The sequence below is a fragment of the Aplysia californica genome, unplaced genomic scaffold (genome assembly GCF_000002075.1).
Source record: "Aplysia californica isolate F4 #8 unplaced genomic scaffold, AplCal3.0 scaffold00460, whole genome shotgun sequence".
NCBI classification, from domain to species: domain Eukaryota; kingdom Metazoa; phylum Mollusca; class Gastropoda; order Aplysiida; family Aplysiidae; genus Aplysia; species Aplysia californica.
Genome location: NW_004797730.1, coordinates 67,203 through 84,394, shown reverse-complemented (window position 1 = coordinate 84,394; position 17,192 = coordinate 67,203). Strand labels below are relative to the sequence as shown.

At 40.1% G+C, this 17,192-nt stretch overlaps 1 protein-coding gene across 1 annotated transcript in view; it reads left to right on the top strand.

Annotated features, from left to right (window-relative positions):
- Positions 1-13,130, top strand: part of LOC101849394 (E3 ubiquitin-protein ligase Su(dx)) — a 33,873-nt gene extending 20,743 nt beyond the window's left edge. The window contains exons 13-20 of the mRNA XM_005105235.3: positions 1,946-2,034; positions 3,171-3,330; positions 4,957-5,090; positions 7,461-7,601; positions 8,245-8,365; positions 9,556-9,660; positions 10,381-10,477; positions 12,424-13,130. Of these exons, the coding sequence (XP_005105292.1) occupies positions 1,946-2,034; positions 3,171-3,330; positions 4,957-5,090; positions 7,461-7,601; positions 8,245-8,365; positions 9,556-9,660; positions 10,381-10,477; positions 12,424-12,596 (1,020 nt within the window). The 3' untranslated portion in view covers positions 12,597-13,130. The remainder of the gene's footprint in view (positions 1-1,945; positions 2,035-3,170; positions 3,331-4,956; positions 5,091-7,460; positions 7,602-8,244; positions 8,366-9,555; positions 9,661-10,380; positions 10,478-12,423) is intronic.
- Positions 13,131-17,192: the final 4,062 nt, after the last annotated feature.

Genomic DNA, 17,192 nt, shown 5'->3' with positions numbered 1-17,192 from the left:
CCACTTCCCAACCTGCTGTATCAACCAGAAATGCTGTAATGAGAGAAATTTTTGGCAGGTCACAGCCTGAGTACCGACTTAATTACCGATGGTCAATAAGTGTTCTGTTTTGTGACTTTTCTCCTTCTGTTTTTCTTGACCTGTTTCTGTTTGTCCTGACCTGTTCCTTGCAAAATATGTCTGTTTTCCTGGGGACCCACTGTCACATGCTCATCAAGAGTTTTCAAGGCTAGTAGGCTCAGGCCTAAGGTTAGGATATGTAAGCCGTATTGCCAAAATGAGGTGCTTCTCAAAATAAGTGAATGGAAGTATTGGCTGAAAATATTTTAAAAAAGATTTTCAACTGATGCCATTTTCTTCAAGTTTAACATGTCTTTTATTACTTCATTTTAATAAAGCACACACACTGAACTTGTAAGTTTGGTGAATCTATGTTCATAAGGCTAAAATCTGAGAAGTAACTCATTTTGTTAGCATGCCTCGGCGTATGTGTATTGTAAGTACGCTCACCAGCTGGTCCGAGTCCCATGTTGATGAGTTGGTTGTTGCTGTCAGCCCTGTGGGTGTGGAGAGCAAGTGGGTGGTTGGCGGGTGCTCTTGTGTGGTTTGCTTCTTTTTTCCTATCAAACATCTATCGTCCTTATCTCCCCTCCTTCTTTTTTATGTTTGTTACTCTCTTGTAACACCTCTAATCTTCTGGCTCTCATATGACCTTATGCAGTTGCGAGCGCCGAAAAACCTCTACTAAAACAAACAAACAAGTAGAGAGCAAAATGTGGAGAACACATGATTGAAGAGCCTTGTGTTGGACATACCTCTATGCAGTTCAACTTACTGTTTATCATGATTAGTTGATTCTGCAGTGGTGTGTTGAATCTAGGTTGTACAAGCCTAACTGCTCTGAGTTTATGTAGTTGTCGGCCTTCGGTTTTTGGTCTTTAGTCACTGTTGGTCGGATGATCCAAATGAGTGGTACTTTGAGTCCTCATATTGGCCAAACTATCAGCTATAGAACATTTTTTTAATGAATTAAAGTAAGCAAGGAACTATGATCTCTTCCCAGAAGTTTGCCAGACCTAAAGACTTTTTGCTTCCCTGGTTTTGGCCTAGAAGTTTTGTTTTCCCTGATCTGAATGGACTAAAAAAATAACAAAAAAACAAACCCAAAAGCGATATGAAAATGACAGGGATCTTCCTGTAATTACAGTCGAACCTGCCATGACGGCTCCCTCTATAATTGTATAATACGGCCACTTTCCATATGTCTGACATATTTCCTGTTGTTGCTTTATTCTTTTCCTTGAGAATTTCTTCTACATCATTGTGTGTGGTTAGGAGGTGCTCTTGTGTGGTGTGGGTGGTTGACGGGTGCTCTGATGTGGTTTGCTTCTTCTTTCCTATCAAACATCTATCGTCTTTATCTCTCCTTTTTCTTTTTTGTGTTTGTTACTCTCTTGTAACACCTCTAATCTTAGGCACTTATAGGACTTTATTGTGTTGCAAGCGCCGTAAAACCTCTACTAAAACTAAACTAAACTAACTCTTGTGTGGTTGGCTCCTTCTTTCCTATCAAACATCTATTGTCTTTATCTCTCCTCCTTCTTTTCTGTGTTTGTTACTCTCTTGTAACACCTCTTATCTTAGGCACTTATAGGACTTTATTGTGTTGAAAGTGCCATAAAACTCTTACTAAAACTGTAAAACCTTCATATCATTCTCCTTCCTTTCTTTTACATAGATTCATTTAGTTCAATTTTTACACATGAAAGAAGAAACAGAAGTAAAGTCTATGCAGTTAATTTCCATTTTCAATTTTTATCTTCCCTGACCACCCATTTATGAATGTGTCAGCGGGAAATGGGTTTAGATGGGACTGTTGTCGTGCAGCAGACACAAGGGTGTGATTACTTGAACTTGTGAAATAGTTTTGTGCTTTCTCTTTCAGATTATGCGCTTGCAACCCTTTGACTTGCGACGAAGACTGTATATAATATTTAAGGGTGAGGAGGGTCTGGACTATGGTGGTCTGGCCAGGTAAGTTTGTAATTTGGTGGATTTTTCCCAATTTTTTGTGAGTTAACAAAAAATGTTCATATCTTTTTTCTTTTTTTGAAGTGTGTTTACATAAAATCTTGTATTGTTGTCAAGACTTTTTTTCCTTAATGTATTGTCTCAGGTAAGGTTTACTTTACAATATTGTAAACAGCAAATATGAAACGTGGGTGGTTGGCGGGTGGTCTGGTGTGGTTTGCTTCTTCTTCCCTATCAAACATCTGTCGTCCTTATCTCCCCTTCTTCTTTTTTCAGTTTGTTACTCTCTTGTAACAACTCTAATCTTCTGGCGCTCGTATGACCTTATACAGTTGTGAGATCAGTAAAACCTCTACTAAAAACATAACAAAAAAAACCCAAAAGCGATATGAAAATGACAGGGATTTTCATTTAATTACAGTCGCACTGCCATGACGGCCACCTGTATAATTGTATATTACGGCCACTTTCCATTTTCCTCCTTGCGTTTTTTCTGTATAATTCCACTGTGTAAAACGGTCACCTGTCCAATGCGGCGGCGGCCACCATATTAAATGATGATTATTGTGTCGATGTGCTTCTCTTTACTCTAACAGACTTTGTTTTTACAGGATTTTATTATGTCGAGAAATGTAAAAAGTTATTTTACCTACACTGTATTAAAAAATTTGTGTTCAATGTCTTTTGTACCTTGAAAGTCTAACCCCTGTAATTTGTCTATTTGCCCTCCTCTCCTGGTCCCACCACCACCACTACCTCAGTGGGTGGTTGGCGGGTGCTCTGGTGTGGTTTGCTCCTTCTTTCCTACCGAACATGTATCTTCCTTATGTCCCCTTCTTCTTTTTTATGTTTGTTACTCTCTTGTAACACCTCTAATTGGCGCTCATATGACCTTATTGTGTTGCAAGTGCGGTAAAACCTCTACTAAAACTAAAACTATCTCCCCTTCTTCTTTTTTGTGTTTGTTACTCTCTTCTCCTAACACCTCTAATTTTCAGCATTTATATGACTTTATTGTGTTGCAAGTGCCGTAAAACTCTTACTAAAACTAAACTAACCCCTGTTATTTGTCTATTTGCCCTCCCCTCCCGCTCCCGTCCCACCACCACCACCACCACCACCACCATCCCCGCCCACAGGGAGTGGTTCTTCCATGTTTCTCACGACGTCCTCAACCCCATGTACTGCTTGTTTGAGTACGCCAGCAACAGCAACTACAGCCTTCAGATCAACCCGGCCTCCAGTATCAACCCCGATCACCTGTCTTACTTCAAGTTCATCGGCAGGTTCATCGCCATGGTATGTGCCCTGTTTAGACCACTTTTGGCCACAATATTATTTTTGTTCCGCTTATTACTACCCCCCCGGGGCGGTGCTAGTGACTGAAGTGTCTTTAGGCCCTTCCCTAAGTTGGTACATTACCATGTTCTGTTGCACAGTAGAATTGTAATTGTAAATGGGCTGATTCATCGATGTCATGCTCATAACTGCCGGAATTGCAACAGGGAACTGCTGCTTTTTCCTTCCTCATCCTTACTATCGTCATTTTCCTCTACTTCTTTTGTATGTTTGTCACTCTCTTGTGACCCACTATTTCCGGGGTGCCTTGATAGTCGAAGCAGACTTTGTGCTGTTGAAGCTAGAGAGGTGAGCAGAGAAAGCCTGACTCCCTGTAAGGACTTTTCTGTTGACATCCACCTCTTGGCGCTCATATGACATTATGCAGTTGCGAGCGCCGTAAAACCTCTACTAAAATTAAAAAGCTTATTAATGTCATCAGCCTTGTATGTTACAGCTCTATGACTAGATCTAGTCATTTTAGAATATTTTTAAAAATGTTACTGAAATTTCAAAGAGAGGACTTGTGAGAGGTTGTGAAGGAAAACGTTTTCCAATCATGAGAAATGGAAACCATGTGCCGTAGTGTTTTGAGCTGAAAGGAAATTTTCAGAACAAAATGTTGAGTGGGTGGAATCAAATGACCCTGTCCTGTGAAATATGGATCACATGTTTTTCTAATTGTCTGTTTTTTTTCTCTCTCACATGATCCGTTTATCTCAATTCTTTGTCCAGTAAGGCGTTATATAATACTTTGACAAAAATGTGTGGCAGCGTGGTGGAATCAGGCTCTCGTCAATTTTTGAACATGTAGAGTTGTTGGTATCATCTTAAAGCTTGTTCTGTTGTCTTTTTTTGGATTTAAAAAAATATCCATTTATCTTGAATACAAGTCGAGATATTTGCGAAAGAAGTAGGTGGGGAGTCACTTGTTTTCAGAGGTAAAATTAGTGAGAAAATGGCCGCCAAAGACTAGTTATTTCCTTAGCTTAAGAGTCCGTGGTAACTGAAAATTTATATTGTTTGTGCCTTTATTCAACGTTTTTCAGAAAAATCCACACAGAAATAAGTTCTTTAATGGGCTTGAAAGGTGTTGAGCCAAAAAACAAAAATTTGATAAAAATTCACAACCCTGCGGAAAAATGCAAGTTTCTTCACGTTGATTATTTTGACGAGAGCCTGATTCCACCACGCTGCCTCACAAATGTCTTTTTCATCCCTCTGTTTCTGTTTGTCTACCCTGTTTTTTTTCCTTCCTCTAAAGGCTGTGATTGTGTCTTTTTAGTCTCTTTACAAATGCCTGTTTCAGTACTCGAATGAAAACAGGCTCTTTATGTTTTGTTTTCACAACTCACCAGTCTCATCAGTTTTGATAGACAATCCTTGTGGGTGGTTGGCGGGTGCTCTAGTTTGGTTTGCTTCTTCTTTACTATCAAACATCTATCGTCTTTATCTCCCCTCCTTCTTTTTTGTAGTTGTTACTCTCTCGTAAAACCTCTAGTCTTCGGCACTTATATGACCTTATTGTGTTGCAAGTGACGTAAAACACTTACTAAAAAAAGACAATGCTTTTTTTTTTTCCGTCAGGCATTGTACCACGGTAAGTTCATCGACAGTGGCTTCACGCTGCCCTTCTACAAGAGGATGCTGAGCAAGAAACTGACCATCAAGGACCTGGAGACCATTGACTCTGAGTTTTACCAGTCCCTACTGTGGGTCAAGTGAGTACAAAGCTCTTTGTTTCGGGGATAGTTATAAAGGTGTATTATGAACCCTATCCGTACACTCTGGGGTCATTTTCTACCCCCAGGGTTGTGTTCTTCACATTTTGGAATCCTTAGTGTGCGAAGATCTCTTTGAAACTTTCAGTATTTCTCAAAAGATCATTTTGGCAGACTGCTATGCAAAGCGGATTTTATTAACTAGTAAATTTCCTCTTTGGAAAGTGGTGACACAGAGTTGCCCACGTCGTATGGATACGATAGTAAAACTCGACGTACGGATAGGGTGAACCTGGTGGCAACACTGACGACATCACTTGTAGATGTGCTGTATTTGGATTGCATAGAATGATTGCAGTGTAAATGCGAACGGTTAAGTGGGTCAACTTTGTTCATCGATGTCAGTTCTGAGAATTTTCAAATAATATATCTGAAAATTCTCAGAATTTATATAGATGGGCAAAGTTGACTTACTTAACCAAGGTACATACGTCAAACAACATATGTGTCACAACGTGGTGGAGTCAGGCGGTCGTCAATTTTCGGGCATGTAGCGTTATTGGTATCATCTTAAAGATCTTAAAGCAAAATATGACTGTTCATTGGCACTGTCCAAGAGTCCATCTGTTTTTGACAACCAATTGTGAAGCAGCGTGGTGGAATCAAGCTCTCGTCAATTTTTGAGCATATTGAGTTATTGGTATCATCTTATAGCTTGTACATTTGTCTTGCTTTCAATCAGTGCTTCCACTCTTCCGTATTTTTACGGAAATCCGTACTTTCTGCCAGTTCCGTACTTGTTCCTCCTTTATCATCAACTCCCTCCGTAAAAAAAACTGCGACAGCGCAGGCCTGCCGAAATTCCGTACTCGCCTTCCTATTGTCTTGTAGTTACGGATATTTACGGTAATTCTCTCGGCTACAAGTTAAAGTTATTGAAACCTGCCAGATTGCGCTTTTTCTGCAATCGACCATTATTCCGCTATGTCCCTTGAATTCATTGCGGGTTGGTCGGCAGTACATTTTTTACCTGCAGATGGATCAAAATCTGGCGAACCTTTTGTGCCACTTTTCCTCCTTTCTATCATTCACTTATTCCTTCTGTCTATCTTCGGATTGTTGCCGCGGCTGGAAGATCTGCGCGTTGATCAAGTAAATTGACTTGCGATCTTAGACAAAAAAAATACTGTCAGAAAGAAACTTTTTTTTGCAAATTTGTCTAGATCTAGATCTAGATCTAGAGAAATTATCAATGCGAAGATTCTACGGCACGTGAACGCAATAAGGGCCGCGATGAAAGAAATAATAGTATGCTGATACGCGGGTGCCCACTACGAGACTACGGATGGGATCGGCCGATCGCGCTGATCGCCCGACTCGGTCGCCTCAAAAACAAACATGTTTGTTTTCAGTTTCAGGCGATCGAGTCGGGCGATCGGCCCGATCCAGCCGTTGGTAAAATAAAAAATAATTCGAAGTGGTGTTCCGAGGTTGTGACAGGCGACATTCAGACGTGAAAATTGAGAAAAAATGTGGGTATACGCTGCGCCACTGTATTGTGAAGGTACATCTATTCATTATTCCCAGGTTTGCCTGCTATCAATGGTGCGACGTCAAATTAATTGAATTATAGTAGCAATGAAAGGAGAAACCTGCTTTTAAACATTGCCAGCAATGGAAGGATATGTTGGTGAAGAAATCAAACAAGACAAAATGTTGGTGAAAAAATAAATGTTATGGGCAATCTCTTCAAACTGGCTCCCAAATGCCATTTTCACCCTCTAAAAGCACTAAATTTCAATTTCTTCGGGGGCTTCGCCCCCTGAACCCCCACCCGGGACGCTGCCCCTGGACCCTGCTGGGGGCCTCTGCGGCCCCCAGACCCCCGGCAGAATTTTCCTTACTTTTCAGCTTCAGCTGGTGGAAGCACTGTTCAATGAAAAAATTAACCATCCATCGTCGATAGAAGTGGAGATATTTTGGATTGAAGCAGGTGGGGTCACCTGATTTAAGAGGTAAAATTAGCGAGAAAATGGCCGCAAAAGCTAGGTAAATTCCAAAGCTGGAGAGTCCATGGAAACTGTAAATTTATATTTTTGTGCCCTTAATCAACGTTTTCGGTGAAATCCTCAAAGGAATGTGTTTGTAAATGGACATAAAAGGTGTTGAGCCAAAAAACAAAAATTTGATAAAAATTGCTAAGTTTTCTTCGATTTCAATATTTTGACGAGAGCCTGATTCCGCCACGCTGCCTCACAATTTTCTTCTCAACAATGGGTGGAATTTTTTTAGAACCTTGTTCACTTAGTTAAGAAACGAAAGATTTTTTTCAGCATGTCATTATTCCCATTCGTTGATTTGACTTTTCAGAGAAAACAACATCGAAGAGTGCGGCCTGGAGCTGTTCTTTTGTGCAGACTTTGAGGTGTTGGGCAAGGTGGAGCAACACGACCTGAAGACTGGAGGCAGTGATATAAGAGTGACCGAGGAGAACAAGGAAGAATACCTTGAGTACGTTGTGGAAATATGAGTTATAAAATAGTGTACTCGTAACACCGAGAATGTTTTATCTTGGAATATTATGATTTACTATGTTTTTAAAAGTTTTAGTAGAGGTTTTACGGCGCTCACAACTGCACAAGTTATATGAGCGCCAATTGCTATGTTTGTGACTAGGAAAACATAATAGGAGCTTCATTTCTGTGTTGCATTTATGACAAGAAATACTGTAAAGCATGATTACGGTTGTGTCTCAGATAAAGAAATTAGGGGCATAGTTAATCATTCTGATCCTGGAGGTTTCCAAAATATTCGGTATTGGATAGAATGAGGATGCTCATTTTTTCTTTTTTCTTCTATTTTTTTCTTGTAATTTAAATTATGTCGGGGGGGGGGATACATTTCTAGCTCTAACAAAAATGATAAAAAGTTACTGATAATCGCCAAATTAAGAGACATTTCAGATGTTGTTGTTGTTGTTGTTATCGATCCAGCAACATCTGGGCTCTCGCCCTTCTGTCCAATGCCATGTAGTGATAAGTGCAGGTCTGCTGCAGTTGCTGTAACGTTCCGTAGAGTGTGAGACATTTGAGATAAAGGAAGAAATACTGACTAGGGACTATAGTAACGTTTTACGCTTTCTTCCCCTGTCCAGCCTGATGACCAACTGGCGGTTCACCCGTGGTGTGGAGGAGCAGACAAAGGCTTTCCTGGCTGGCTTTAACGAGGTGGTGCCCCTCCAGTGGCTGCAGTACTTTGACGAGAGAGAATTGGAGGTGAAATTTTTGTCTTCTGTTTTAACTTACCTAAATCGACTGCATCGAGCGTTCCTCCCTGTATTTAAACATTCAATTATTGCCGATAGTCTCTCGTACTGTCTCCTTTAGATCTGTTGGATTTTGATGGAAGACTGATCAGACGATGGGAAGGATAAGACGTTGAAAGTTTTCTTTTTATGATGTAGTTTTCACATTAACAGCCTTTTATCCCTATCCGAACGCCTGGGGTCATTTTGTACCCCAGGGGCTGTATTCTTCTAATTTTAGAATACTTCTCATGCGAAGATCTCTTTGAAACTTTCAGTATTTCTCAAAATATCATTTTGTCAGACTGCTATGCAAAGCGTATGGATCGGATTAACGAGTAAATTTCCTCTTTGGAAAGTGGTGGCACTGAGTTCCCCACGTCGTATGGGTACGATAGTAAAACATGACATACAGATAGGGTTAAAGAATTCTATGTTCTCATATAGCATATCTTTGTATCTGTGTTCCCTGCGGTAGTTGGTTATGGAATTCATGCCCCTCTTGTGCAATTTCTTCTCAGACGTATTTCCTGTGGAGGAACGAAATGTCTTTATTTTTGAAGTGGTCTAGTCATCTATCATTTGTGTGCACTCTTTTGTCATCTTTGCAACTTGCATTTTGCGGCATATTTTGGTCTTTTGGGCATAAATTGTAGACAATCAGAGAATAACATACAGTGTTCATTGTGCCTACTGTAATTTATTCTGTTGAAGGTTGCTGGCGGGTGCTCTCCTGTGGTTTGCACCTTCTTTCCTATCAAACATCTATCGTCCTTTTCTTTCCTACTTCTGTTTGGTGTATGTTACTCTTTTTCACACCTAATCTTCGGCACTTATATGACCCGATTGTTTTACTAGTGCTGTAAAACTCACACTAAAAAGTGAAAGGTTTACCGTGTGTTTTGTACTGAAAACGCGCTTCTTCTTTTCAATCAAACATCTATCGTCCTTATCTCCCCTTCTTCTTTTTTATGTTTGTTTCTCTCTTGTAACACCTCTAATCTTCTAGAGCTCATTTGACCTTATGCAGTTGTGAGTGCCGTAAAGCGTCTACTGAAACTTTTTAAAAAAGTGGAATGTCTTTGTGCGACCTAAATGTGCTGGTTGTGAAAAGTGTCAGGTCCCAGGACTGACTTGTATTGCCCTTCCCTGTGTTCTCAGCTGATGCTGTGTGGTATGCAAGAGATAGACGTGGACGACTGGGAGAAGAACACGACCTACAGACACTACCAGCGCAACAGCAAGCAGGTGGCCTGGTTCTGGAAGGTGAGAGGAGCACTCAAAACTGAGGCTTCAACATGCTTTTGACAACCCCTCCCCCCACTTTTTTTTCTTCTTTGTTTTGTTTTTTGTTTGTCTCTTAGCTTCGGACTATTCATTAGTTCAAGATTTCTCAGCATTTCATGAATTTTATTTGTCACAAAGAAAAATTCTTGAAGTTTTGTTTTCTTCTGTTCGAGCTAACATTACCCTGCGCGTTTAGTGGCCTGACGTTAAAGATCAGTAGTTGTCCTTGTTTGGACGCAAGCAGGTTGTAAAAGCTACCGGGAATTGTCTTAAGTAAAGCTGTTATTTTTTCTTACTTTATCTTTCTGTGAATGCTGTTTATAGCAGTTATTTATTTGAACAAGGCTGTCGTTTGTCTTGTCATAGGCTTACACACAACAGGGTTTGAACGTGTATATCTTTAAGAAGATCCATGATGTGTTCTTTCAAGAAAGGCTTGGGTTGAAGGCTGCCTTTGTAATTAGAATAGAGGTTTTCAATCTTGATAGGACTCCTGCGCATGACATTGATGTTGTGTTTGTTAAAATAGGGATGTGTCTAAAGTTTTCAGTATGCTCTTGCTGCTTACAGATATATTAATTATACTCAAGGCATAAGGTAGATAATTGTCTACACTGAATGTCTTGTCTGTAGCATTTACTTATTCACTATTTAAATGATGAATGAAGACACATTTTTTTTTCTCTTGCTTGTGTTAAGATGGTTCGTGAAATTGACAACGAGAAGAGAACTCGCCTCCTACAGTTTGTCACAGGAACCTGTCGACTGCCAGTTGGAGGATTTGCCGAGCTGATGGGTATGTGAATGTCAGAATTGTTTGGTTCTTTTTTTTTTTTGTCCTGTGTCCCGTTTTTGGTGCCGATATTTGTAAGTTATGTAAAAATGTGCCAACATGGTACAGATTGTTATGTTTCAAGAACAAAACAAGAAAAAGGGGATGTGATGATGATGGTAATGATGATGATGATGATGATGTATTGTCGGAAATGGTGGTGTTAGTTTATTCCTTCGTTTGGCACTTACTCTAGATCCCCCAGGGGCTCCTGGGGAGAGTAAGAGAGAGAGAGAGAGAGAGAGAGAGAGAGAGAGAGAGAGAGAGAGGGGGTGGGGGGGGGGGGGGACACAGCCTTCATTCCTAACAATTGTTTGGTTCCAGTATTCCCCTTTGCTCTTGGCTGATGTGGGTGGTTTATGGTTGTGGGTGCTTTGTTGTTCTCTATGTCGGTTTAACCATTGGTTAATGGTTGCTCTAAATGTAATATTGTAGTGGTATAAGCTGAGTGTCATTTTGGTGCAAGTCCCAATATCTGACAGTTTTTGTCAAAGTTGTTGAAAAATCTTCACTTAGACCAGACCATCAATGATTTATTTATAGAGGCACCAGCCATCCATGTCCAGGTGCTGTTTTAGCCTTCTTCACTTAGAGCCCAGATCTATTGTATTTATGGGCAGGGGCCAACACACCCTGACCTGCCAGCGAGAAATTGACTCCCATATATCAATTTTTAAAAAATTTGTTAATTTTGTTTAGAAACACTCTTCCTCAATAAGATCCTGCATCAGGAAATAAGACCCAATAGTGATGCTAATAATTCTAAAACTATTCGCACAGCACACAGGGATTCCCAGTGCTCCCAATTCGTCCCCCTCTGCCCGTTCATGGGGATTCCCCATTCGAAGTGATGCCTCTTAGACACCTCATTGGCCTTTATGGCAAATTGTAAAGTAAAACTGTACTATTTAACATTTTTATGTTGTTGTTAGCGATCCAGTAGCATCTGAGCGTTAACTCTTCTGCATGATGCCATTCGGTAATAGTTGCATGTTTGTTCTAATTGTTGTCTTGAGGAGTAGAGGCAAATTTTTATGTTAACTAGAAAAATTGTTTTAGATTGAAAATATATGTATATTTACGCTGATTTTTAAACATTTTAAGATTTAACAACTGACCCGAGCCAGCCGTACAGCGAACTGTTGTGAACAAGACCAACTTGTGTGTCGCGCGCTCATATGACCGTACGCAGTTGCGAGCGCCGTAAAACCCTATACTACTAACTATGGTTTTACTGGATGAGATGTCAAATAGCAGATAACTTGAGGATGAATTTAGGAATTTAGTGAAAAGTCAGTGCTTTCAAAGTGATTTATGTAGAAATAGAAACAGGAAAAATGGAGTTAGTACGGTGAATGTCAACCCCTGCCCTCACCATTTCCCAGCTGAAATTCACTTGTGTGGGTGGTTGGCGGATGCTCTGGTGTGGTTTGCTCCTTCTTTCCTATCAAACATCTATCGTCCTTATCTCTCCTCCTTTTTTGTGTATGTTACTCTCTTGTAACAATTTTATTCTTTGGCACTTATATGACCTTATTGTGTTGCAAGTGCCGTAAAACTCTTACTAGTGGGTGGTTGGCAGGTGCTCTGGTGTGGTTTGCTTCTTCTTTTCTATGAAAGATCTATCGTCCTTATCTTCCGTTCTTCTTTTTTCAGTTTGTTACTCTCTTGTAACACCTCTAATCTTGTGGCGCTCATTTGACCTTCTGCATTTGCAAGTGCCGTAAAACCTCTACTGTGGGAAAAAAAGAAAAAGAAAAAACGTCTATCGTCCTTATCTCTCCTCCTTTTTTGTGTATCTTGTAACAATTCTATTCTTTGGCACTTATATGACCTTATTGTGTTGCAAGTGCTGTAAAACACTTACTAAAATGAAATTCACTTCCCCTATTTCCATGTGGGTGCTTCAGGGAGCAATGGCCCCCAGAGGTTCTGCATCGAGAAGGTTGGCAAGGAGACCTGGCTGCCCCGCTCACACACTTGCTTCAACCGGCTGGACCTGCCTCCGTACCGCAGCTACGAGCAGCTGGTGGAGAAACTCAACTATGCCATCGAGGAGACGGAAGGCTTTGGGCAAGAGTAGAGTGAGCGAAAGGGGGAGGGGGGAGAGGTGGAGAGCTCACACTTCCACAGTTGACTTACAACTAACGGGCCTGTTTTTTAAGGTAGTGATAGAGGGAGGCAAAATTTGCACGTGTTTGTGATGTGATGGTGGTGCTTGCAATTGGATGTGTTGATGTTGGAGTGCGTGTGTGAACTTGTATGCATTTAGGATGATGGATTTGTTTTGAATGTGGAAACACCTGCAGGGGATATTTCCTCAAATGGTAAAATGACTTGTGAGCATGCTGCTTGTGTTTTCAAATGTGTTTGTTTGAACCGTATTCTATGCTCCTAATAAATTTTCTTTCAGGTAAAAATGGAAATTTTTCATGTCGTCATAGCAATACTTATATTTTCAAAATCTGAGATATAATTCATGCCGGCTCGAGACGTTTCCTGTACATTGCTTGGAAATCAAGATATTTCTCTCCTTCATTAGGATAGATATTCTAAGTTTAAAACAATGTTTGGATTCTGACTGAATTTCATTGAATGGCTCATTCGCTAGCGAAAATGAATGTTTTGTCTCGTGTAGACTGATCAATGTTCTCAGTGTGTGAATGAACACTGTACAGCTTTAGAATCATGTCTGTACAGTGCCAACAATTTCCCTTGTCTACTGTGTCTTTCTTTCTTCTGTCTGTCTTGGCTCGGGTACCCAAATTTGACTTTTGCTGCGTGAGACTTTATTTTTCTACTCTGGTCCTTTCAGGCTTTTTGTTCCTCTTCTTTAAAAAATACAATGATGTTAGTAATTGTTCAATAGTAACAGTAATTTTTTTCCCCTTTAAGTAATTTAGCGACAGTAAGCTGCAGGTTTTTTACTCTTTATTCTTTGTCAGTGAAGGTCTAACATCGGAGTACCGTTTCTGTTGGAATATATTATGGTGTCCCTTGGAAAGCCTTGAGCGCCGTAAAACCCTATACTACTACTACTAAAGTTTTTCTTCTCCTCCTGCTGTTGTGCTGTACATTTACTGGCTCAGGACAGCTATGTGAGACGTTGACGTCGTGTCCTCTGCAATGAACTTTCATACCGGATTCCTTTTCCATTTTTCTTAAGAAGTGGTCACTTCTTAGAATAGAGGTTTATGATTCAGGATATGAGATCAAAAGTGCTCATTTTTGTCAGCAGCAGAAAAGTGTTATACTATTGGACATTTATATTTGAAGCGTGATAACGAAATGAGTTACTTCTTGGATTTGAGCCCAATGGAAAAAAATGCGTCACGCTTATCGTTGAAGTTTTTATAATTTATAAATATGAAATAATAAAAGGCTTGTTATGCCTAAAGAATATGGCATCAATAGAAAATCTACAAATTTGACCCTAGTGTCGATTTTCGGCCAAAATATCCATTTGTGGATTGCGAGAAGTAACTCATTTTGTCAGCATGCCTCAAGTTACTGTCCTGTTAGAGTGGGAATGTCTGAAACAGGGAAGCTGAATACTTTGGTTACTTGAGTTTGGAAGAGATTTAATTGATGACCATGTTTTTTGTAGCTTGAAAATGTGAGTCACTGTTTAGTACGGCTATTCTTTTTAGTCGCTGTGTCTGAGATTCATGAGTCGACTACAGCTGATGGCGCTCGTATGACTTTATGCAGTTGCGAGCGCCGTAAAACCTCTACTAAAACTAAAACTGACTACAACTGAATTTCTGATATGGTGAAAAAGTTCAGTCCTTGTTCCTCTACTTTCAGTCCTCTTGATTTTGGAGACACTAGAACTCTCATTGTTGGAAAGGCATTTTGGTGGTTCGGATTGTATGAATGAAGTCTTAAGATCCATTCTTATGAGGTAACGGTTATGTTCTAGTGAGAGTTTTATGGCACTTCACAAATTAAAAGTTTGATGAGGTTTCATGTGTTTCAGTGCTGGGAGAAAATGCTAAAGTTTCTAGCATGGCTTCAACTATTTTGACAGTGTCATTGGATATGACTGGGCTATTGTGGTGGGTTTCGTTACACTTAGCTATATATCAAAAGAAGTCTATGAACGAAAGCATTAATTACCCCAGTTTTTCCTCTCTGTGTGTCCAGATGGGTCATGGCTTGAAGTTGGGGTTTGACTGATTGTCTTTGACTATTGTTGTGAATTCTTTGGTTTTGTGCTCACCTTTGCTTTACCTGTACTCCCATTCAAGGCTCACCAAACATTGACCTTGTCCGTCACGGAACACTCTAATGCAATCCTCTGTTTTACCCTTACACTGTCAAAGAACCCATTTTTTTCATGTCTTTCTTTCAAGCCACTTAACTTACCAATGCTTTGCGGCTGCTCTTTCCTCTCTGTTTCACAGTTCCAAAGGCGGCTATTGAGGAATTTTTACAGTGAATTTTATTAATTGATGGTGTGAAAGTCTTGAGGATTTTTTCAAGGTAAATACAGAAGGAATGCTTTACGTTTTCTAGAGAGAGTTCAAACAGTGAAGTGTCAGTAATGGTCCTCACAGTGTCTTGTTGGTGCACAGAGAGAATGCTAGAGCCTGTACAAGACGCTGAGGCATATTATTATTAGCACTCACTTGCTGGCGCCAGTATTTTGAAATGGAAATTATTCCCTGTGTTCTTGGCGGAAGACTTGCTCTTCTGATTGAATCGATTGTCTTGGCTTTCTGTTTTTCTACTATATTGTATGAATCTTTAGCAGTCAACCCGGGCCAGTGTGGTTTGAATTTTTTTTGGGTTTAAATATTGGATTGTATTTCTTGGGCTAATGTCTGTCATCGTCTTACTGTCATCGTCTCACTGTCATCGTCTCACTGTCATCGTCTCACTGTCATCGTCTCACTGTCGTTTTCGGTCTCTGCTGGTGTTCCTGGTGAAAAGCCAGGGCTGGTTATGATATTGAAGATGTTTTGCATATCTCTGTTTCCTGTTTATGCTCGTTTTTTTTTGTTTTTTGTTTTTTAAATTGCATAGTTTGCCGATATACACGTGGCTTACATTAATACATTTGCAAAGAAATGGTTGTTTCTTTTGTTTGAGCCCCATCAATGTCTGTTGTGTTGACTGCACGGAGCAGCAAAGACTCCTGGGACCTGGAATGTTTTGCTTTCTTCCCTCCCACCGTGTTTCTGTAGCCAGAGAAAGCACTAAGCGTTGTAACAATTTTAGTTAGAAATATTAACCAGAATCAGGCTGAGCAATGAGCTGTTGAGAAAAAACCAACTTGTTTCTCGCGTTCGTGTGACCATATGCAGTTGCGAGCACCGTAAAACCCTATACTAGATTACTACACTAAAGAAAGTACTAACAGTACCGGTAATTCCAATGTTTTGTCAAATTGGTCACTTTTAAGGACAAGCGGGCTAACCCAGATTTTGGGGGTTTCTAGAAATCTGGACCTACATCAAAAGTGGGAATTGTCCCACCTGTAGGAGAAGTTTGGTTTCATTGGTGTGTAGGTCTATAATATTTGTTTGGTCATAAGAGAAAACTCTCCTTGTATTTTAAAGAAACTGAACAAGGGTCCAAAAACTTTACCTTCGGTTTTCTCAAAACAGCATTTATGCGGATAGCCCCCTTGTGCTTAAAAGCGGCCAATTGTCTGCTGTGTTCTTAATAGCTTTAGAATCATGTCTGTGCAGTGCCAGGTTTAGTTTTCGTGAGAGTTTTATGGCACTTCACCAATTAAAGGTTTTTGAGGTTTTGGTGCTGAAGGAAAATGGAAAATAGTGGTCCGTCTTCAACATTTCTGAAAATGTTTTTAAGATGAAGGCTACTTGCAGCAGCAGGAGCAGCAGCAGCAGCTCGTAGGTTCTCGTATTTCTGGAAATTTCCCGTGTATGATTTCCCCACACAGGCTGTTGTGTCTTCTACTGGTGTACTAGGAAGTAGCTCAGGTGTCATGCATCAAAAAACAAAAATGCATCATGTTACTGGGTGCTTGATTAGACATCTTGGCTGGGATCAAGTCGGTGTACATTGAAAAACATGCTCGTACACAGAAATCTGGAGTTGAAGCGATTTTGGGTGACTTCTCAAGAGTGGGTTTTGATAAAAAATCGTGTGTGTTAAAACTTGAACATTTTTGTTTCCCTTCCCTTCTTCCAACTGGCCATACTTTTTGTTGAACCTACACGCTTAAAGTGTAGATCTATTGAAGGCGACGTCTTGAAAGACACATTCATAGACTTTGGATAAGTATAAGTAAAAGCAGTAACACATGCGAGCCACGTTAAAATGTGCGAATAGGAAACATTTGGTAGAAATTATTACCTGCATACGTTGATAATACCCCAGTCCAATAAATACCACTGTAGTGTAAGCAATAGATGATTCCAGTTGCTGCTTGTCTTTGCTGCTGTGTGCAGTCATGTTGTTGATACTGTGCAAAAACTTTGTCCCATGTGATAGGAATGCGAGGAAGCTGAAGTTTGTTTGAGCATGTGATGGCTGTTCTGAGTTGTACTGCGGAAGTCTTCTCTTGCAGTATTTTTCCTTTGGCTACATAGGCCTACCTCCTTCCCCCAGTTTTAGTTTTTACATATTTTGTTCATGGACATTCAATAATGAAATTTATGAGGTTCCTCGGGATACGTTGAATAGACACTCTTTGGGGATTTTTATA